Below are 23,982 nucleotides of genomic sequence, written 5' to 3'. Positions count from 1 at the left end.
CAGTTTTCTTCCCTCATTAGCAAAGGACAGGAATTAGATTGAGGGGTGCAGATAAACTGTTCTTTTCTGAAAGAACTGGGGCGTCATTCTCCGACCCCCCAGAGGGTCGGAGAATGGCCGTTGGCCGCCGTGAATCCCGCCCCCGCCGGTTGCCGAAGTCTCCGAAGGGAGAAAAGTCGGTGGGGCGTTAATGTCGCCGCTGCCGTCGGAGAATGTCACGGGTCTGCGCAAGGCAGCCGATTTTCGGCCTGCCGATATTCTCCCTTCCGGATGGGCCGAAGTCCCGTCGACGTGATGACCGTTCACGTCAACGTAAATTAGACATCCTTTTCATCGGGGTGACCCGGTGCTCCAGGCTCACGCCGACCAGCGTGGAGGTGAGTGACGGCCTGGGGGGTTGGCTCTGGGCAGGTGATGGCGTGGCCGCAGTCTGAATGCGTGAGGAGAGGTGTGTGTCGGGTTGTGTGTGTGTGTGTGTGCGGCGGGGGGGTGGTGGTTAGAGTAGGCTGGGCTCCGGGGGAGTGCCGGGAGGGGGGTCCGTGCCGGGGAGGGGAATGGGGGGGGTCCGTGCCGGGGAGGGGGATGGGGGGGGTCCGTGCCGGGGTGGAGGTTGCGGGGGGTCCGTGCCGGGGTGGAGGTTAGGGGGGGGTCCGTGTCGGGGTGGAGGTTGGGGGGGGGGGGTCTGTGCCGGGGAGGGGGATGGGGGGTCCGTGCCGGGGTGGAGGTTGGGGGGGTGGGTCCGTGCCGGGGTGGAGGTTGGGGGGGGGGGGTCCGTGCCGGGGTGGAGGTTGGGGGGAGGTCCGTGCCGGGGAGGGGGATGGGGGGTCCGTGCCGGGGTGGAGGTTGGGGGGGGGGGGTCCGTGCCGGGGTGGAGGTTGGGGGGGGTCCGTGCCGGGGTGGAGGTTGGGGGGGGTCCGTGCCGGGGTGGAGGTTGGGAGGGGTCCGTGCCGGGGAGGGAGATGGGGGGTCCGTGCCGGGGTGGAGGTTGGGGGGAGGTCCGTGCCGGGGTGGAGGTTGGGGGGGGGAGTCCGTGCCGGGGTGGAGGTTGGGGGGGGGGTCCGTGCCGGGGTGGAGGTTGGGGGGGGTCCGTGCCGGGGAGGGGGATGGGGGGTCCGTGCCGGGGAGGGGGATGGGGGGGCTCCGTGCCGGGGAGGGGGATGGGGGGTCCATGCCGGGGTGGAGGTTGGGGGGGTCCGTGCCGGGGTGGAGGTTGGGGGGGGGCCCGTGCCGGGGTGGAGGTTGGGGGGGGCCCGTGCCGGGGAGGGGGATGGGGGGGGGTCCGTGCCGGGGAGGGGGATGCGAGGGCAAGTGAGTTGGTCCACCTGGCCAGGTGCCAGCCTCCAACAGTTGGACCCATGCGGTCCATGCCACCTGGCTGGGGGGAGGAGGGGATATGGGCAATGATGACATGTCGTCGTTCCCCTCCCCCCCACCAGGCCGTCATGTTTTCCGATCATCCAGCGATGTTGGCCGCCGTGGCGGCAGCCGCTCATGCCTATGTTGCCCGGGATGAGGAGGAGGAGGAGGAGCGTGCCAGAGAGGCGGCGCAGGCTGCCGCAGAGGGACAGGCGGCAGCCGCCCAGGCTGGAGGGACACCTGACCGACAGGACGAGGAGGGGGAGGAGGACGTCGCGGCCCCACGGCAACGGAGGCACCCGAGGGCGCCCCGTGTGTACCGGCCCCGGCAGTCATACCAGGACCTCACGGACCGGGAATGCAGGAGGAGACTCCGGATGAGGCTGGAAACCGTGGCACACATCTGCCACCTGCTGGCACACCTGTCACCGCGTGGCACTGGCGGGGGACACCCTCTCCCCGTGTCCGTCAAGGTTACGGTGGCCCTGAACTATTATGCAACGGGGTCATTCCAGGCACCAAGTGGGGACCTGTCCGGCATAGAACATAGAACAATACAGCGCAGTACAGGCCCTTCGGCCCACGATGTTGCACCGAAACAAAAGCCATCTAACCTACACTATGCATATCGCAGACAACGGTGCATCGGTGCATCCGGGCAGTGACAGATGCCCTATATGCCATGGCGCACCGCTACATCTGCTTCCCCGTGGACCGGGCCAGCCAAGATGCCCGGGCCGTGGGCTTCTCTGCCGTGGCCGGGTTCCCCATGGTCCAGGGCGCGATCGATGGGATGCACGTCGCCGTGCGGCCACCTGCAGATAACAGGGCCGTGTTCACCAATAGGAAGGGGACCTATTCGATGAACATACAGGTGGTCTGCGACCACCGCATGATGATCCTGCATGTCTGCGCCGTTACCCAGGCAGTGTACACGACTCATACGTGTTGTCGCGGTCATCCATCCCCGGCATGTACGAGGGACGCCATCCCCGGCTGAGGGGCTGGTTGCTGGGCGACAGGGGCTACCCATTGCGATCGTGTCTGATGACGCCTATACGGAGGCCACGCAATGAGGCGGAGAACCGCTACAATGATGCCCATGTAGCGACAAGGGGAGTGATAGAGAGGTGCTTTGGCGTGCTGAAGATGCGTTTCAGGTGCCTGGACCTCTCTGGGGGCGCCCTCCAGTATCGGTCAGATAGGGTCGGCCGCATCATTGTGGTGTGCTGTGTCCTGCACAACATAGCCCAGCAGAGGGGCGATGTGCCGCTGGCAGAGGAGGGCGGAGTGGAGGAGCAGCAGGAAGAGGCGCAGTCCTCCCCAGATGAGGGGGATGGGGGTAATGGTCAGGGCAGACGGGGTAGACACAGGCGGGTGGCTGTCCACCGTTACCGGCTGGCCCAGCGGGCACGGGACAGACTGATAGCCGCCCGCTTCACTGACTAGATGGGCGTGGGAATCGGGTAGTATGGCCACAGACCGCACACCATGGCAACAGCCGACCACCCACACCCCCCACCCATCCACCCACCCAGCACCCTCACCCCCCTCCCCAACCCCAGAGGACGCCCACCAGCATCGAAGACCACGGGACGGGGTAGGCAGCTGGCAGTCTCCACCTCAGATGTGCATCCTGGGAAAATGCCAAGATGTAGTGGTAGAGCTATGAGAGAAAATCACATTGAGGATCACAGAGGGCACAAGGAGAGGGGATGGTAGGTAGGGGGTGGGGCAGCACCATCGAGAGTGGGGTTTGTGTAACATATTAAACACCTTTTCGCAAAACCATTATGATGCCTCCGTCACTTCCTTCCGCAATGTGGGCTGACCCCTGGGCCTTTGGCCCATCTCTCCAGGCATCCCCCCTGTGGCGCTCACCCACACTCCGGTCATGGGCATGTCCCCAGAGCTGTGTCCCATCTCTGTTGTTTGGATGTTGCGTGTGTGGTGTTGCCTCCTGCTTTGTTCCAGCACAGTGTCTGGGCATCAAGGTGATATTGGGATGCTAGGCAATGACTCCCACATGCTACATGGCCCGCCCACCCACAGGAATCCACTTGGCATGTGTGAAGTGCTCACTTAACCACGATTCTCAATTCCCTATTAGCGATAGCCTTCAGCCACACGGCCAGAGGCCTCAGCAGTAGATGGGGGTTATGGGTGATCGTCAGGATAGGCGGGCAGGGACAGGGGTTGCCCCCTGAATGGGTACACATGATTCAGGAATTGGCATGGTAGTGCCAAGTGCGGTAGTCCCCTTCATGGCAGCCCACCCCTGCATATGGTCCCCCACCTCCAGCCGAGGGTTCCCCACCCCCCACCCCACAACGAGCACTGAGGTGGCAGGCCAAGCACCCTGGGGCTCTTTGCCTGTGAGCAAAGATGGCTACTCACCTCCTCGACTCCCCATAGAATCTACAGTGCAGAAGGAGGCCATTCGGCCCATCGAGTCTGCACCGGCACTTGGAAAGAGCACCCCACTTAAGCTCATACATCCACCCTATCCCGGTAACCAAGTAACCCCACCTCACCTTTTTGGACACTAAGGGCAATTTAACATGGCCAATCCACCTCACCTGCACATCTTTGGACTGTGGGAGTAAACGAGAGCACCCGGAGCAAACCCACGCAGACACGGGGAGAACGTGCAGACTCCGCACAGTGACCCAAACAGGGAATCGAACCTGGGACCCAGGAGCTGTGAAGCAACAATGCATACCACTGTGCTACAATGCAGTTCATCGTCCAATGTGTTGTCCATCCATTCGCGATACAGTGTAACCATAGGTTGTTCTACCAATCTCAATTGCTGTGACTGGCAACTCGTGAAAAGAAAAATATGTCATTCCTGTTCAGCTTTGACTTGTATTGTAATTTACTTCTCTTCACATTGTTACAGAGTTCGGTTATTGGTTGGGTTGATTGGCATTCTGTGTTGCGACGGTTATACATTATTTTAGTGAATTGTATGGGTTTGATTGTTGTTTTTGTTTTTTCTTTCTCTGGGACTGGGTGGGAGGGGACGGTATATCTTGGCGGGGGAGCCACCAAGATAGCTAACTAAAGTCGGCTAGTGAATGGAGGTGAGGTGAGAGGAGGGCTGCGGACATTGGAGCCTGGTTCGCAGGTTTCGATGGGCCTATGAGGCGAGCGAGGGGGGGCGGAAGGGATTGATGCTGGGAGATGTTTTTTCGAGAGGAAATGTGGGGGGGCTTTTGGGAGGGGGGGAAGGGGTTCGATGTTAATAATGGATAGGGGCGGGTCAGGCTCATGGGGCAGGCCCGGTGGTATGATGATGGTGGGTGGGGGGGGTGGGGGGGGGGGGGGGGGTGAGAGATCCCCAGTTAGGGTAGTCACGTGGAACGTGAGGGGGTTAGGCGGTCCGGTAAAGAGGTCAAGGGTGCTTGCACATCTTAAAAGTTTGAAAGCCGATGTAGCAATGCTGCAGGAGACTCACTTGAGGGTGAAGGACCAGGTGAGACTTAAAAAGGGCTGGGTTAGTCAGGTGTTTCACTCTGGATTTGACAGAAGGGCTCGAGGGGTAGCAGTAATGGCCAGCAAAAGAGTACGTTTCCAGATGGAGAATGTGGTGGCAGGTCAGGGGGGTAGATATGTGATTGTGACAGGGGCGCTGGAGGGAGGTTCGTGGCGCTGTTTCGTGTATCCGGTCCCAATTGGGACGATGTGGGATTCGCAAACAAGGTGTTTGGGGCCATCCCGGACTTGGACACACACAAACTGATAGTGGGGGGGGGGGGGAACTGGAACTTGGTGCAGGAGCCAAGGTTGGACAGGTCACGGCCTCGCTCACTGGTCCCATCAGGGGGGGCGAAGGCGTTGGCTGGGCTAATGGTGGAAATGGGAGTATTCTGCACCCGAGGGAACGGGAGTATTCGTTTTTCTCAGCAGTCCATAAGGTATACTCGCGGATCGACTTTTCCGTGGTGGGGAAGGCTTTGCTGGCTGGGGTTAAGGGGTTGGAATACTCGGCAATTGCAGTGTCAGATCATGCGCCGCATAGGGTGGATATGGTGCTGGAGAAGGGGGTTGCGCAGAGGCCGGGGTGGAAATTAGATGTAGGGCTTTTGGGGAGCCAAGTGTTCTGTGACAAAATTGAAAAGGTAATTAAGGAATATGTATGTTTCAACTGTACGGGTGAGGTGTCGAAGACAGATGTCTGGGAGGCTCTAAAGGCGGTGGTGAGGGATGAGGTGATTTTGTTTAAGGCCAGGGTGGACAAAGAGGAGAGATTGGAGCGGCAGGGGTTGATAGATGAGATGTTGGAGGTAGAGAGGAGTTATGCAGAAGATGGGGACCCAGCAAAGCTGGAAAAGAGAAAGGAACTACAGGTGAGCTTCGACCGACTGTCCACCAGGAAGGCGGTGCGCCAACTGAGACAAGCAAGGGGTGCAGTTTATGAACATGGAGATAAGGCATGTTAGCAGGTCAGCTCCGGAGGGAAGCAGCGGCAAGGGAAATGCTTAGGTGAGGGATAGGGCTGGGAAGTTGGTGGTGGCTCCGGATCTGATTAACAAGGTTTTTGAGGAATTTTATGAGAGGTTGTACAGGTCAGAGCCACCTGGGGGAGACCATGAGATGCAGGAATTTCTAGATGGATTGGAGTACCCGAGGTTAGGAGAGGGGGACAGGGCTACATTAGAAGGAGCGATAGTGGAGCAGGAGATAAAGGATGCGAATGGGAGGATGCAGTCGGGGAAGGTGGCAGGACCGGATGGGTTTCCGGTGGAATATTATAAAAAATTCAAGGACAAGCTGGTACCCCTGACGGTGGGGATGTTTGAAGAGGCAATAGGGAAGGGGGTGTTGCCACAAACTTTGGGGCAGGCATCGATTTCCCTGCTGCTAAAAAAAGATAAGGATCCGACGGAGTGTGGGTCGTATCGGCCCATATCACTTCTGAATGTGGACGCAAAAGTGTTGGCGAAGGTACTGGCGAGTAGGCTGGAGGAGTGCCTCCCGAAGGTGATAGGGGAGGATCAGACAGGGTTCGTGAGAGGGAGGCAGCTCTTTTCAAACGTTAGAAGGGTATTGAACTTCGTTATGGCACCAGCAGAGGGGAAGGAAACAGAGGTGGTTGTGGCATTGGACGCTGAGAAGGCGTTTGACCGGGTAGAATGGGAATACTTGATGGCAGTTCTGGAGCGGTTTGGGATTGGACCAAGATTTGTGAACTGGGTAAAGCTAAAGGAGCCGAGAGCGAGTGTCCGCACAAACAACATCAGCTCGAGATACTTTTCTCTCCACCGTGAGACTAGGCAGGGATGTCCTATGTCCCCCCTGCTGTTTGCACTCGCGATTGAGCGGTTGGCCATTGCAGTAAGATGTTCGGGGGTATGGAAAGGAATAGTGCCGGGGTGGGGGGGGGGGGGGGGGGGGGGGGGGGGATAGAGCATAGGGTGTACTTATATGCCGATGACTTGCTGTTATACGTGTCGGAACCGAGTGTGTCGATAGGGGGAATATTGGAGCTGCTTCGAGTGTTTGGGTCTTTCTTGGGGTACTAACTAAATCTAGATAAGAGTGAGTATTTTGTGGTGTCTCGGCCGGGGGTGGGGGCAGGGGTGGGGGGGGCTGACATTCCGTGGGGCAGGGACTCACTTTCGGTACCTAGGGGTGCAGGTTGCCCGGGAGTGGGGGGGGGGGGGGGCTCCGCAGGTACAACATTTCTAGTTTGGTGGGGAGAGTGAAAGCTGATCTGGCAATGTGGGATGGTCTCCCTCTGTCACTGGCGGGTCGGGTACAGGCGGTTAAAATGAACGTGTTGCCACGATTTCTGTTTATTTTTCCTGCCAAAGGCTTTTTTCAGAGAGATTGAGGGAAGGATTACTTTGTTCATATGGGGAGGGAAGGTGGCCAGAGTTAGAAAGGTGCTGCTCCAGCTGGGAAGGCAGGCAGGGGGTTTGGGTCTTCCGAACCTGATGTATTACTACTGGGCGGCGAATGTGGAGAAGGTGCGGAGCTGGGTCAGAGGGGTTGATTCCCAGTGGGTCAGGGTGGAGGAGAGTTTGTGCAGGGGGTCGGGATTGAAAGCACTAGCAACAGCGCCGCTCCCGATATCCCCGGGGAAATACTCAGGGAGTACGGTAATAATAGCTTCATTGAGAATTTGGAGGCAGTTTCGCCAACACTTCGGGTTGGGGGCAGGGTCAAGGGAAATGCCAATTCGAGGGAACCACAGATTTGAGCCAGGGAGGTGGGATGGAAATTTTCAGAAATGGGAAAAGGGGATTAAGACACTAAAAGATTTGTTTCTTAGGGGTCGGTTTGCAGGTCTGAAGGAGCTGGAAACGAAGTATGGGCTGGAGAAGGGGGGAAATGTTTAGATGCGTGCAGGTTCGAGATTTTGCCAGAAAGGAGATACAGAGCTTCAAGGTGGAGCCGGCCTCCACATTGCTGGAGGAGGTGCTGACGACAGGGGGACTGGAGAACGGGGTCGTGTCAGCAGTTTATGGAGCTATTTTGGAAGAGGACAAGGCACCACTGGAAGGGATCAAAGCAAAGTGGGAGGAAGAGTTGGGAGAGGATATGGAGGAAGGGTTCTGGCGTGAGATGCTCCAGAGAATGAATGTCTCCACCTTGTGCGCGAGGTTGGGGCTGATACAGCTGAAGGTGGTATACAGAGTATACCTCATGAGGGCGAGGATGAGCCGATTCTTTGAAGGAGTAGAAGATGTGTGTGAACGGGGGGGGGGGGGCTGTGTGTTTATGGTGACGATGGGTGATTCCTGATTTCTTTTTGTCATTTGTTTATGTGACCATGCGGGCTAACGTTTGGGGTTTGGTGGGAGGATGGGGTCGTTGTTATTGATATGGGGGTTGACATATTTGTTACTGACTATTGTTAATTGTTGGTGGGTGTCAATTTGGGAGAAAATGTGAAAAAGGAGGAGAATAAAAAATATTTTTTTTACAAATTCCTGTTGAGCTTGGCCGCTGATGGGGATGTTAATCTAGACATCACATCGGCTTTGCAATGATCATCTGTACTTAATGTCGCACTGATAAGCAGATTAATTCAAATCAAATCTCTGCATTTATGCTGCAGATAACATGGGTACTGTCATAATATCCACTCATGTATATAATGAGATGCAGACAGGCAGTGATTGACACACAGGATAACCAATGAATACACACAACACATAACAACCAATCACCAGACAGGACACCACCACTATAAAGCACACAGGGCATTAAGACTCTCCCTCTCTCTGCAGGACACAGCTACTGAGATAGCAAGAGTGCACAAGCCAGTGAGCACTATCACCATGAGGTAGAGAGTTAGTCTGGTCAAGCCAGTAGGAGGTTATCAGTTAAATTGATAGAGTATCAACTCACAGCAGACTATGTACAGCAATCAGCAAGTTCAATAAAACAGTGTTGGACCATCTCCTGTGTCAGAAGCCTGTTTCTAGTTTCACTGCATCCAGTTGCAGTCAACGTTGAACCAACTTACTTAACATATCATGGTACCAGAGTGCTATTAATCCTAACGAACCTACCTCGAGTGCATCTGCAACGACCAGCAAGCAGCCATCCAGTGACATGGAAAGGATCCAGCCTCCTTCGCAACTCCGGATCTCCGGCAACCTCGGCACCAACTGGAAAGTCTACAAACAAAAGTTCCTCCTGTACATCGAGGCCTCTGACCTCGAGGCAGCATCGGATGCCAGAAAGATCGCGCTGTTCCTGTCGACTGCGGGGGATCACGCCATCCACATCTACAACTCGCGAACATTTGCCGATGGCGAAGACAAGACAAAGTTCAAGACAGTTCTGCTGAAATTCGACAGCCACTGCGACATTGAGGTGAATGGGAGCTTTGAACGGTACATCTTCCAACAGAGGCTTCAGGGTAAGGATGAACCTTTTCAGTCCTTCTTGACCCATCTCCGCATCCTAGCGCAGTCATGTAATTATGACTCAACGACTGATTCCATGATTCGGGATCAGGTCGTTTTCGGGATCCAGTCCAACTCCCTGCGGGAGCAGCTCCTCAAAATCAAACAGTTAACCCTCTCCGTCGCCATCGAAACGTGCGTTGTCCATGAGCATGCCAGAAATCGCTACTCCCGCATCAGGGCGGCAGAACTGCAAAACTGGCCTCCCATGAGGCAGAAAGGGTGCAGGCCATAGCGAAAATGCAAGGCCTGAGCATCGAGGAGAGTGGCCGTTTCGCGCGCTTTTCTCGGGTCCCCACGCATGCGCGCCATGACCGGGTGGACGATGAGGCTGAAGACCCTGAGGCGCATGCGCGAACGTCAGCTGACCGCACTGCGCGTGCGCGATGGCGCACAGAACGTGCTGACGTCAGCGTCATGATGTGTCAGAATTGTGGCTCCATTCATTTAAAGCCGCAATGTCCAGCCAAAGGCAGGCGATGTCTACAGTGTGGAAAGCCTGGCCACTACACAGCCTACTGCAGGTCCGCTCCACCGAACAACAGCCAGCGATCCCAGCTGCAGCGCAGACGTGTCCGTTGCGTACAACAAGGCATGCAGGATTCTGATCCAGACAGCCCAACGGACCCCGATGCTGACTGCCTCGAGTCTCTATATCGGGTGGGCATCATCACCACACGCGAGTTGGTCTCTACCGTGCCTGCCAACCGCCTTTCAATCCTCAGTGTGGATCCTGACGACGAGTGGTGTGCCATCATCACGGTCAACCAGTCTCGCATCCGATTTAAATTGGACACTGGCGCGTCTGCGAACTTCATATCACAGTCGGACCTCGACAGCATCCAACACCAACCTAGCATTCTTCCACCAGCCTGCCAGCTCCTTGACTACAATGGTAATGCCATAGCTGCCAGTGGGTCGTGTCAGCTAGGTGTCTCACAAGGCAATCAAGGCGACGTTGAGATTCAAGATCGTCCGGCCTGACAAGGCATCCCTGCTCGGTGCTCACGCATGCAAACTCCTAAATCTGTGACAGCGAGTTCATGCTATGTCCTCGACACCGGCGACGGCCTCGCCCAATGCGAATCTCCAGGCTGAGATAGACGACATTCTCACACAATACTACAGTGTGTTTGATGGGATGGGCACGCTCCCATATCGCTACAAGATATAGCTCAAGCCGAATGCCACCCCAGTCATCCATGCACCACGCTGGGTGCCGGCTCCTCTCAAGGATCGTCTGAAAACACAGCTACAAGAGCTCCAAGACCAGGGCATCATCTCAAAGGTCACGGAACCCACAGACTGGGTCAGCTCCATGGTCTGCGTCAAGAAACCCTCTGGCGAACTCCACATTTGCATTGATCCCAAAGACCTGAATCGCAACATCATGCAAGAGCATTACCCGATCCCGAAGCGTGAAGAATTGACCTGTGAGATGGCTCACGCCAAATTCTTTACCAAGCGCAACGCCTCCCGTGGCTTCTGGCAAATTCAGCTGGACGAGTCCAGTCGGAAGCTGTGCACTTTTAACACTCCGTTCGGCAGGTATTGCTACAACCGCATGCCTTTTGGTATCATATCAGCTTCCAAAGTATTTCATTGCATAATGGAGCAAATGATGGAGGGCATTGAGGGGCTGCGAGTCTACGTGGACGACGTGATCATCTGGTCCACGAGGCCCGAGGATCACATTGCTCGCCTCAAACAGGTTTTCCAGAGGATTCATGAAAATGGTCTCCAGCTCAACAGGGCCAAATGCTTGTTTGGGCGGTCCGCTATCAAGTTTTTATGTGACCACATTTCACAGCAAGGTGTGCAACCTGACACCGACAAGGTGCTGGCAATCAATGCCATGAAGACACCAGAGGACAAAAAGGCGGTCCTCCGCTTCCTCGGGATGGTATATGTTCTCGGAAAATTCATTCCCAACATGGCATCCCACACCACGGCCCTCCGGCATCTCGTTAAAAAGTCGATAGTGTTCCAGTGGCTTCCCGCACATCAAGCGGAGTGGCTTGAGCTGAAGGCGACGCTCACCACAGCCCCAGCACTGGCGTTCTTTGACCCAACCAAGGATACCAAGATATCCACAGACACAAGCCAGGACGGCATTGGGGCGGTGCTCCTCCAGCGAGACGATTCCTCGTCCTGGGCTCCAGTGGCATATGCCTCCAGGGCCATGACTCCGACCGAACAACGGTATGCCCAGATCGAAAAGGAGTGTCTGGGTCTCCTGACAGGAATAGTCAAGTTTCATGACTACGTATACGGTCTGCCGAAGTTCACGGTGGAAACAGACCACAGGCCTTTGGTACACATAATCCAGAAGGATTTAAATGACATGACACCTCGGCTGCAGTGAATTCTTCTTCGTCTCCGCCGATATGACTTCGAACTCGTCTACACACCGGGCAAGGAGCTGATCGTCGCGGATGCCCTATCCCGATCCATCATGATACCGTGTGAACCGGGCGACTTCATTCGCCACATCGAGGCACAAGTGCAGTTGTGTGCCAGCAACCTCCCAGCCACTGATGAACGAGTTGTCCAGATACGCGAAGAAACTGCCAAAGATCCTCTACTGCAGCGCATGATGCAACACCTTGCCCATGGCTGGCAAAAGGGTCAGTGCCCCCAGTTTGTCAACGTTAAGGACGAGTTAACGGTTGTCGAGGGGATCCTTCTTAAAATAGATAGAATCGTCATTCCCCAAAGCATGCAAGCCATGGTGCTCAGACAGGTCCATGAGGGTCACCTTGGGGTCGAAAAATGTCGACGCAGAGCTCGGCAGGCAGTTTACTGGCCTGGCATCAGCCAGGACATTGCCAACACGGTCCTCAACTGCACAACATGCCAGAAGTTTCAACCAGCTCAGCCCAAGGAAACACTGCAACAGCACGAGATTGTGACTTCTCCGTGGTCCAAGGTGGGGATAGACCTCTTTCACGCAAATGGGTGTGATTACGTGCTCTTGGTTGACTACTTCTCCAGCTATCCAGAAGTGGTGAAACTGTTGGACCTCACATCCAAGTCAGTGATTAAAGCCTGCAAAGAGATGTTTGCCAGGCACGGCATACCAGTCACAGTAATGAGTGACTTCGGCCCATGTTTTTACAGCCAAGAGTGGTCCGACTTTGCACGATCCTACCACTTCAGTCACATCACAAAACGGGAAGGCCGATAAAGTGGTCCATATTGTCAAGCGGTTGCTGTGCAAGGCTGCAGACTCAGCCTCGGACTTCAACCTGGCGCTGTTGGCATACAGGGCAACCCCTCTGTCGACTGGTTTGTTTCTGGCGCAGCTGCACATGAATCGCAACCTGAGGACGACTGTTCCAGCCAAGCATGTTCCAGACCTTGACCGCCTCACGGTGCTGCAGAAAGTGCAGCAATCCAGGGACCAGCAGCAGATCACGTATGATGCTCATGCCAAGGATCTTCCTGCGCTGGCTCCAGATGATGTCGTTCACGTCCAGTTGCCTGAGGGAGGTTGGTCAGCCCCAGCTATTGTCACAGGCAGGCTACCCCCAGGTCCTTCGTTGTCCAAATGGCTGATGGCTCCATTCTACGGCGCAACAGGAGGGCGCCATGAAAAGTTCCCCGCCCACCACCTGGCCGCACTTCTCCGCATGTCATCATGCCTCCTCCGGACATCTTACACCATGAGGCCACCGACATGGCAGCAAACCCGCCTGTCCAAGTGCCGGCGTCCCCCCGTCCACCTCTGAGGCGATCAACAAGAATTCATCGCCCGCCACAAAGACTGAATCTATAGACTTAAATCTTGTAAATTTTGTTCAGTTTGCCCTGTATCTGCACGATAGACACCTTCCCATGTACATATGTTCATTCACTCACCACTTGTATATAATCATGCGTGTATATATATCGCTACGTTCCAAATTTTACTTCAAAAAGGGGAGATGTCATAATATCCACTCATGTATGTAATGAGATGCAGACAGGCAGTGAGTGACACACAGGATAACCAATGAACACACACGACACATAACAACCAATCACCAAACAGGACACCACCACTATAAAGCACACAGGGCATTAAGACTCTCCCTCTCTCTACAGGACACAGCTACTGAGATAGAAAGAGTGCACAAGCCAGTGAGCACTATCACCATGAGGTAGAGAGTTAGTCTGGTCAAGCCAGTACAAAGAACAAGAACAAAGAAAATTACAGCACAGGAACAGGCCCTTCGGCCCTCCCAGCCTGTGCCGATCCAGATCCTTTATCTAAACCTGTCGCCTATTTTCCAAGGATCTACTTCCCTCTGTTCCCCGCCCGTTCATATATCTGTCTAGATGCATCTTAAATGATGCTATCGTGCCCGCCTCTACCACCTCCGTTGGCAAAGCATTCCAAGCACCCACCACCCTCTGTGTTAAAAACTTTCCACGCACATCTCCCTTAAACTTTCCCCCTCTCACCTTGAAATCGTGACCCCTTGTAATTGACACCCCCACAAAATTACAAATTCCTGTTGAGCTTGGCCGCTGATGGGGATGTTAATCTAGACATCACATCGGCGTTGCAATGATCATCTGTACTTAATGTCGCACTGATAAGCAGATTAATTCAAATCAAATCTCTGCATTTATGCTGCAGATAACATGGGTACTGTCATAATATCCACTCATGTATATAATGAGATGCAGACAGGTAGTGATTGACACACAGGATAACCAATGAACACACACAACACATAACAACCAATCACCAGACAGGACACCACCACTATAAAGCACACAGGGCATTAAGACTCTCCCTCTCTCTGCAGGACACAGTTACTGAGATAGTAAGAGTGCACAAGCCAGTGAGCACTATCACCATGAGGTATAGATTTAGTCTGGTCAAGCCAGTAGGAGGTTATCAGTTAGATTGATAAGAGTGTCAACTCACAGCAGACTATGTACAGCAATCAGGAAGTTCAATAAAACAGTGTTGAACCATCTCCAGTGTCAGAAGCCTGTTTCTAGTTTCACTGCATCCAGTTGCAGTCAACGTTGAACCAACTTACTTAACACTTCAGGTACTGGAGACTTGCAAATCAAAATAGCCATAAGTGGCTTATGATCAGTTTTGATTGATCATATTACCATCCAAATATTTGTGAAATCGTCCCACCGCAAATATTAAAGACAATGTCCGGAATTCTCCGCTATGAGGATTCTCCATGGGTTTACGGCAGCGTGGGGTGGCTACAATTGGAAATCCCATTGCCTAGTGACAGGAAGAGAGAATCGTGCCAATGGCGAACGGCGTGTCACCGAGAAACACAGTGCTGGGGGAACGGAGCATCCGGCCTCTAATGCTTCACATTCTATCTAATCCCACTCACTGGCACTGGGGATGCATGAGGCAAATGCAGTCAGCCTCTCCTCATCATGATCCAACACATGAGAGATCATAGCACCTACTCCCCATGGAGGGTTATCACGTGCTAGCTTAATCTTTTTGGACTCATCAAAATGTACAAGCATTGTGCCATCTGCCAATTTACTTTTACACAACTGAATCACCTTGTCACATTCCTTCTCAGAACACTCTTCTTCAAGGGTTCATTCAATGGATGCAATAGTTTGATATGAATTTACTGCAGTAATCCACTAAACCCAAAAAAGACCTCAGCTCAGGGATATTCAGAGGGTGTGGTGAATTTCTTATTGTTTGAAGCTTACCCTTGGTAGGATGTAACTGATCATTATCTACACTGTGACTTAAATACTCAGAGTTTTGAAACATTTAGCGTGGCTTTGCTCGAATTCCAGGGGCGAGAATTTTCGTCGGCATCGCCGGAATCGGGTTTGACGCCAAAATCGTGGCGGGTGTTCCATTCACGCCAAATCGCAATTCTCCAGTGCCTTGACCCCACTGACCACCCATCTTGACCTTTGGTTTTGCAGAGTGACACTGGCCGCATGGGTTCCCCCACCCCACCAGCCCCTCACTCCAGCATTCCTCCCCCCACCACCCCTGCAGCCCAGCCCCCAACGTCCACCCCATCACCTCGCACCTCTCACTCCACCATAATCATAAGACCACAGAGGCCCTTCCGCCACGTTCACATTTTTCAAAAGGTGTACTAGTCGGCGCCAGTGTGACCACTTGTCGGGGAGGCTGCTGAATGACGGGAGGCTGTTGAATATGAGGTCGCTCTCGTTAATTGTATGGAAATGAGCTTAAGTGGTAATAATTGGTTTCTCGCCACGCTACGGCAGAATCCCGACTTCGCCTATGGGAGTGCGCCGTTTGCATCGTAAACTGTTTGGCGCCTGGCGCGGATCTCATTTTTGGCCTCTCCTGCAATTCACCGGCCTTGCTTGAGTGAGAGCACAACGAAGTTGGAGAATCGCCCTTAGTCTCAAAATGGGAGAATTCCGACCCAGGTTCAATCTGTGATCTAGGATTCCATGATCTTTGCTGTTTGACATAGGTGCAATGTTAGTGTTTGGTACTCAGGCACTATATGGAGCTTTTCACCAATGTGTATTTATTTATTATCAGAATTCAAGATTTTACAATGTATGTTTATAACAGTGAACAAGCTTGTGGTATATGTTATGGGAGAGGCGTTTTCAGAACCTCAAAATGTATCATGGAGTTCAACCAACCTTTCCCTTTAATGGATTTGGTGCTTTTCCGAGCACATGGCTTGTTCCCTAGGTGTGGGATTACAATTATGGACACGTGGGTTTTCAAACACAAAACACTGTTTATTTCATGAACTCAACTTAACATCTTAAATAAACATTGGATCTCTTAACACCCCTTACTTCAAATATAACTCAGAAAATATTACAACAGTAAATAATTCCTTAAAATGTTCTTTCAAACTTCCAAGAGACTTAACACCTTTAAACAAAATCACATCAGGTTAAAGGTTTTACTATTATGAGTTTAAATCACCCAAATGATCCAGGGATGGTCTTTTATGGCAGAGATCCAGCTCACTGCAAACACAGACACACACAAGCTGCTTTTCAAACTGCAAAATTAAACTGCAAAAATGGCTCCACCCACTCTCTGACATCACTGTTTTCTTGAAGGTACATTGCTTAAACATCCATGTCTTAAAGGTACTCTCACATGACATATATAACCACATGACTATGTGATCAATCTGTCCTTGTCTGTGACTTCAAGGGTGTCACATCCTCCTCCAAGAGCACGCTAACAGCCTGGATTGTAATTCTGCCTTCTATTTTTTCACTGACAATTGGTTGGAATTTTTCCCTGTGTTAAGTAGCACAATTAACACTAGGTTCCCATGGCATCATCCATATCACTTCAGTGGCCAAAATGCCTCCTGACAGAGATGTACAAGGACATTTACAGAAATTGGTGACATTTTTAATCTAGACTTATGCTGAAAAGCTGCTAAAATGTACTTTTCTCACATGTAGCCTGCTCCATTACCTCTCCCCATTAGTATTTTTACTACAAGGGTATGGCCTGCACAAACAGTGCCTCAGTAATTCCAGCCTGTTTGAGGGAGATTAGATGGTCCACACTGTGACTGGAGTGCCTTTGACACGAGCACCGAATGGCACAAATATACTACTCACTATGAGTTCAATAAGCAGAAAAAAGAAAGGGCAAAGATCTTGCATAATCTCAGAAATCCAACTAAACTGTGAGTCAAGATGACTTACCTTCAGTGATTCCAGGAACTTCCTGTCACTCAGCATCTTCTTTGCAGACAGCCAGTAATCATCTGTACTTTTCCCATTTGTGTCTACTTTTTTCTCAGGTTTAATTCCCTGAAGTAGGGAGAGAAAAGTTAATCAGATAACTGCATTTGTTTAAAATGACTTAACCCGATCTATGGCCTCGTGTGAATGTTTGTGATCACTCACAGGAGGGCGGGGGGATGGGGGATTATACCGTCACACGCCATTTATATATTAGACCTCTGCTCAAGTGAGGCCTCATGTCGTCTAATGGCCAATTTCGCTGAAAGGTTTTGTAATATCCAGCATGGAACCTACGGGGCGGGAATGCTGGTCTTCCCAGTGCTCCTTGCGGAGTACAAGCTCCCCCGCTAGGGGTGGGTTATCTCAATTAACCCATGTATAAAAGCTTGGCCAGTAAGGCACCCACCAGAGAGAAACTTGGTAGGGATCTACCAGGCAGTGTACCTTATTTAACTTGGTGTGAACTCCCATGTCTTTATTAAAGTTTTCCTTAAGACAAACCCTGAGGACAAATCAGTAGGAAAGGACTGGATTTATTTCTCTTATTAATTATTTCTGACAATCTGAAGGATGAAGATATGAATACTGATGCAAGCAAAATATATTCTGGGGAAAGGGGTCAGACACTCAGAGAGAGGTAGAGATCTGGGTGCATGATTCAATCCCTATTTGAAAGTCCTACTTAGATAAATCAGTTAAAATCCTTTTAGATCATAGAATTTATAGTACAGGAGACCAGTCAGCCCATCGAGTCTACACCGGCCCTTGGAAAGAGCACCCAACTTAAGCCCATGCCTCCACTCTATCCCCATAACCCAGTAACCCAACCGAACTTCTTGGACACTAAGGAGTAATTTAGAATGGCTAATCCACCTAACCTGGATGGCCCACAACCGCCGGGAGAGGGAAAGTACCGGAGCGGGCAGCACAGAGCAACACCATGCCACCTGGGACACTCGAGCTGCAGGTTGTCTCAGAAAATGATCGTCAAAGGAACCCACGTCACAAGGCAGGAAACGCAGCAGGCCACCTCCACTCCTGATGTACCACCTGGGGATACACCTAGACATCGCGTAAGGGCCTGTAAGGCCAAAATGTTAGGCACCAGTTAAGTTGGCAAGGGGCTAGGGCACAAACCTGTATGTATAAATTCACCATTGCACAATAAACACCTAATGCTTCACCTGAGTGCTCTGTCAGGAGGGTGTGCGGGGTGCTGCGGGTTGGGCTGGCTGCAGAGGGGGAACTGGGGCGCGGGAGGGAGATAGGCGAACGCTGGGGGTGGCTTGGGCCAGGAATCCCAGCTCAGCCAGTGCTCACTGCTCCGGTGCCCCACCCACATCCCTCTCTACCCCATACCCCACCCACTCTCCCCCGCCACCCCACCTCCGCCACCCCAAGGGTACGGTGGGACTGAGTGATGGAATGGCCAGCTTGCATGCAGGGTTCACCCAGGTGGACAAAGAAAGTGCTACCGTGGGCAGGAAGGCAGATGTTGTCAAATAACGAACAACGCGAAGCAGAGCTCATTGCAGAGTGGGTCATCATCATACTCCATCCCATGGACCAGACCTGCTGTTACTGCCAACCCAGGGCCTATAGCCTGTCATGATATTCAGGTGAACATCATAGCACATACATACATACATAATGATGGACAGATCAACGGACCATTCAACACACACAACACGACAGCCAATCACAGACAAGAGCATACACAGTACAAAACAGGGAACACGACACTTCCTGGACTCTCGAGCAGGAGACGGATTAGGGCACAGACCTCATTGCCAGCCACTCAGACATTCACCATGTGCTGAGTACCAGAGTTTACTATGTTAATAGTTGATTGAAATAAAACTGAGTTGTACCATTCGCAACCGTGTTGGTTCGTCTGTGTATCAGAGTACCCAACACATCATAGCCCATAGTGAAGCAGGTAGGGATCACGGAGGGGGTTGCAAGGGGGTAGGGGGAGGGCGGTGGCACTGGGAGGGTGTACAAGGGAGTGGGTGGTAGACCAGGGAGGGGGCGGGACAGGATGTTTGTGCCGCTGGCCAGGCCCACAAGTCGGTGAACCTGGAGGTGATTAGAGTGTCTTGTGCGCACCGGTCCAGGAGCACATGTGTGGCTTTCAGTGCCTGCCTGGGCCCCATGTCCTGCCAACCTTCACCCTGTCCTGCATCCTCCTAGTCAGACCAGGCCTGGATTCATCCTTCTCCTCCAGCATGTCGCACCTCTGCTGCACGATCATAGATTATCATAGAATTTACAGTGCAGAAGGAGGCCATTCGGCCCATCGAGTCTGCACCGGCTCTTGGAAAGAGCACCTTAACCAAGGTCAACACCTCCACCCCATCCCCATAACCCAGTAACCCCACCCAACACTAAGGGCAATTTTGGACACTGAGGGCAATTTAGCATGGCCAAATCCACCTAACCTGCACATCTTTGGACTGTGGGAGGAAACCGGAGCACCCGGAGGAAACCCACGCACACGGGGAGGATGTGCAGACTCCGCACAGACAGTGACCCAAGCCGGAATCGAACCTGGGACCCTGGAGCTGTGAAGCTATTGTGCTATCCACAATGCTACCGTGCTGCCCCGTGATGTTGTGGAGGACGTTGTGCAGGCCACCACGATGTGGGAGACCCTCCTATCGCTATATTGGAGGGCCCCTCCAGAGCAGTCCAGACATCTTCAGGATGCCGAAGCACTGATCAATCACGCCCCTGGTCGCAGCATGAGCGTTGTTGTAGCGGATCTCTGTGTCGGTCTGTGGTCTACGGATAGGCGTCATCAGCCACGACCGAAGCAGATAACCTCTTTCGTCCAGGAGCCAACCCCTCAGCCGGGAGGTGCTTCTCAAAGATGTTGGGAACTGCCGAGTGTGCCAGGGTGAAGGTGTATCGGGCGCAGACATGAATGATGCGCAGCTGATGGTCACACACCAGCTGCACATTCACCTTTCGGTTTGTGAAGACCGGCCCATTTGCTCATAGGACGACATGCATCCCATCGATCACCCCCTGGACCTGGGGCATCTCGGTGATGACAGCGAACTCCGCTGCCCAGGCATCCTGGTGGACTCGGTCCACATAGAATTTGATATATTGTGCCGAGCAGACATATCGGGCCTCTGTGACAGCAAGGATACACCTGTGCACTGAAGTCTGCGAGATAGGTCCCCATTCGGTGCCTGGAAGGGCCCAGTGGCATAAAGGTTTAGGGCGATGGTTACATTGACGGTCACCAGGAGCAGGTGTCCTCCCCCATACCCCCGTGGTGCCAGATGCGCCATTATCCGGCAGATATGTCGCACTGTCCCCCTGACTGATCCAACATTCCTCACGTCCATTTTCCTGCCCTTTCCCTGTAACCCTTGATCCCCTTACTGATCAAGAATCTATCGATCACAGCCTTAGAAATACACCCGGACACTGCCCCCACAGCTCTCTGTGGCAAGGAGTTCCAAAGATTCACAACCCTCTGAGAAGCAATTCCTCCTCATCTCAGTCTGAAATGGGCACCCCATTATTCTGAGACTATGCCTTCTGGTCGTAGACTCTCCCATGAGGGGAAACATCCTCTCAGCATTTACCTTGTCAAACCCCTTCAGAATCCTATATGCTTCAATGAGATCACCTCTCATTCTTCTAAATTCCAATGAGTCCCGACCTTTTTAACATTTGTGGAAACCAGTGTTAACCGGTGCTCCCTCCAGGTCTCCGAGGCAAGGGGGTTAGATTCTTGCCTTGGATAACTCCAGCAAGTGCATATTCAAGTGAGCCTTACTGCACAGAGGCACTGCCAGGGTGCCAAGCTGGCAGTGCCAAGGTGCCTGGGCTGCATTTTTATCGGGCCCGGGGGTATCCTGCCCTTATGAGGTGGGTGCAGTGGGTGGGAGGTTCGATGACCCTTATAGGTGAGTTGGGACGTTGGGTGGGACAAGAGGCTGCGGTGGGGGGGGGGTTTAGAGATCTCTTCCTGCACTGACGAGTGGAGGGACTAAGTACGGCCTCGGCAGGGCATTCCTCGCCGAATCCTCAAAATGAAGCTGAGTCCTGTTTTATAGCGGGGTCGTTCTAGGTTCTGCCAGCACCAGCAAACACCCGGCTAAACGTGCTCGACCTGGGACTCTGTTTCATTTTCATTAAATCACACCCAATGTTAATGTGACCTGAACAAGAAATGGATTTATGATGGTGCAGACAACGGGCACTGACATTTTGAGGAACAAATGAGATATTCTCTTCTTTCAACAAGAAAATAATTATTTTTTTAAAATTCATCGATGTGACCATCCCTGGTCCAACTAGCATTTATTCCCCATCCTTAATTGCCTTTGAGAAAGGGGAGTTGAGCCGCTGCCTTGAACTGCTGCAGTCTGTGTGGTGTAGGTACGCCTAAAGTGCTGCTAGGGATTTTGACCTAGCAACAGTGAAGGAACGGCAATATATTTCCAAGTCTGGATGGGGAATGACTTGGAGGGGAAACTTGAACGTGGTGTTGTTCCCATTCATCTGCTGCCCTTGTCCTCCTAGGTGGACGTGATCATGGGTTTCGAAGGTTCTGTTGAAGGCCTTGGTGAATTCCTGACGTACACTGTGTAGATGGTGCACATGGCTGCGACTGTGCTTCGTTGGTGGAGGGAGTTTGTGGATGGGATGTCAATTAAGCGGGCTGCTTTGTCCTGGATGGTGTGTGGCTTCTAGAGGATTGTTGGAGTTGCACTCATCCAGGCAAGTGGAGAATATTCCAACACACTTCTGATTTGAGCCTTCTAGTTGGTGGATATGCTTTGGGGAGTCAGGAAGTGAATTATTTTCCACAGGGTTCCCAACCTCTAATTTGCTTTCATAACCGCAATATTTATATGACCGGTTCTGTTAAGGTTTTGATCTATGGTAACCCCGACTGGGGTTTCAGAAGCGGTAATACCATTGATAAGGGGAGATGGTTACATTCCCTCTTGTTGGAGATGAACATTAGTGCCACAAAAATGCCAGTCAATGTCACGTTCCTCTTATCAGCCCAAGCCTGGATATGATCCAGGTCTTGCCGCATTTAGACACGGACTGCTTCATTATCTGAGGAGACGTGAATGTTGTGCAGTCATCTGCAGAACTTCTGACCTTATGATGGAAGGGATGTCATTGATGAAGCAACCAAAGATAATTGGGACTCGGACACTACTCTGAGGAACTCCTGCAGTGATGTCCTGGAGCTGAGGTGATTGACCTCCAACCACCACAACCATCTTCCTTTGTGCCAGGTATGACTCCAGCCAGTGGAGAGGTTTCCCCCTGATTCCCATTGACTCGAGTTTTTCTGGGGCTCCTTGATGCCATATTCAGTCACTCTCACCTCACCTCTGGGGTTCAGTTCTGGAATTTAGCATGATAGAAAGGTAAAGAGTACACCTATTTTTTAGCATGAACAGAGCAAACATTCTTCAACAGCAGCAGAGCAAAGATACCACAGCAACTGGATTATAGCAACTTGCACTTTGTGAAAATGCTCTATATTCCCTTTTCCAGTTAACACCCGGCTTATTTTTGTGCTGTGATACCTTCAAGATGCAAATGGCAGTGAGTGTTAGCCGAACGCCTGACGGAGGATTCTGCATGGTCTTCACCAGAGTGATATCACTGGCCTTCAGTGTGTCGAGAGCTGTTATTGCATCATTGAGAGCTGGCATGGCCACACTTAGCTTCTGTTCACACTCAACCTATAGGAGAATCACACAATTACCCTCTGGTTGGAAGAGGACTTAAATGGTAAAATCAAATACAATTACATCAAGATGCCTAACTGCATTGTTTCTCTGACAGTAATGTAAGCTCCCTTGTCAATTTTGATATAGTCCAAAGGAACCTTTTTTTGCCCTGAAGTAGAGACGGCTTCTTTTCATTGGAGTGTCATTTGCTCATCTGTTTGTTAAACGGATCATTGTGATTGATGGGGATTGGGGGAATTACAGACAACATGTAAATCTTTCCCCAGCCACTCTGTGTGAATAGATTGTGTAGGGCTCAGTCTACAAAAGCAGAAAGCTTAATCTGACTGCACTCCAGCAGAGGTTGCCATTGTCTTTTAGATAAGGGAACAACATACAAATGATCAATATCCGCCTTGTGTTCAAGTGAGTGAAATCCTGAAATCCTGAAAAGCCAGCATGAACAGGATCATAATTCTCATGAATGTAAAGGTTTAGTGCAGTTTTAAGAGCGTGGGTGTTGTTGGGAATAACTAACATCTCTTTTCAGAGTTTAATATGGACAAATAAAATCTGGTGAGATTGTGGTTGTTTTTGGCCCTTGTTTACTTTATTCTTTCAGGGGAAATATTCCCTTACGAACAGTTTACTCAGGTTAATTTATTCAGTTTAGATCGATTCCAGAGATGAGAGGTTTGTTGTATGGGGAGAGATTGAACAGTTTAGGCCTATACTCTCTGGAGTTTAGAAGAATGAGGGGCGATCTAATTGAGGTATACAAGATGCTAAAAGGTATGGATGAAATAGACGTGGAGCTGATGCTTCCTCTTATATACCGCAGGGCAAGAGTTATATATGGGGAAAAGGCAATTATGATGCGATGAGGCACGACTTAGGATGCATCGGATGGAGAGGTAAACTCCAGGGGATGGGCACAATGGAATTGTGGAGCTTGTTCAAGGAACAGCTACTGCGTGTCCTTGATAAGTATGTACCTGTCAGGCAGGGAGGAAGTGGTCAAGCAAGGAAATCGTGGTTTACTAAAGCAGTCAAAACACTTGTCAAGAGGAAGAAGGAGGCTTATGTAAAGATGAGGCATGAAGTTCAGTTAGGGCGCACTAGAGTTACACGTTTGCTAGGAAGGACCTAAAGAGAGAGCTAAGAAGAGCCAGGAGGGGACATGAGAAGTCTTTGGCAGGTAGGATCAAGGATAACCCTAAAACTTTCTATAGCTATGTCAGGAATAAAGGAATGACTAGGGCAAGAGT

The 23,982-nt window shown here is 51.9% G+C and overlaps 1 protein-coding gene across 1 annotated transcript in view; it reads right to left on the bottom strand.

Annotated features, from left to right (window-relative positions):
• Nucleotides 1-23,982, bottom strand: part of LOC140388180 (dynein axonemal heavy chain 3-like) — a 1,528,048-nt gene that overhangs the window by 373,199 nt on the left and 1,130,867 nt on the right. Inside the window, exons 55-56 of the mRNA XM_072471941.1 lie at nucleotides 22,568-22,726; nucleotides 16,953-17,060 (exon numbers count right to left, since the gene is read on the bottom strand). Coding sequence (XP_072328042.1) covers nucleotides 16,953-17,060; nucleotides 22,568-22,726 — 267 coding nt within the window. The remainder of the gene's footprint in view (nucleotides 1-16,952; nucleotides 17,061-22,567; nucleotides 22,727-23,982) is intronic.

Source organism: Scyliorhinus torazame, chromosome 13 (assembly GCF_047496885.1).
Source record: "Scyliorhinus torazame isolate Kashiwa2021f chromosome 13, sScyTor2.1, whole genome shotgun sequence".
Classification (NCBI taxonomy): domain Eukaryota; kingdom Metazoa; phylum Chordata; class Chondrichthyes; order Carcharhiniformes; family Scyliorhinidae; genus Scyliorhinus; species Scyliorhinus torazame.
Note: the sequence above shows the minus strand (reverse complement) of the source record. Positions and strands in the feature narration are given on the sequence as shown.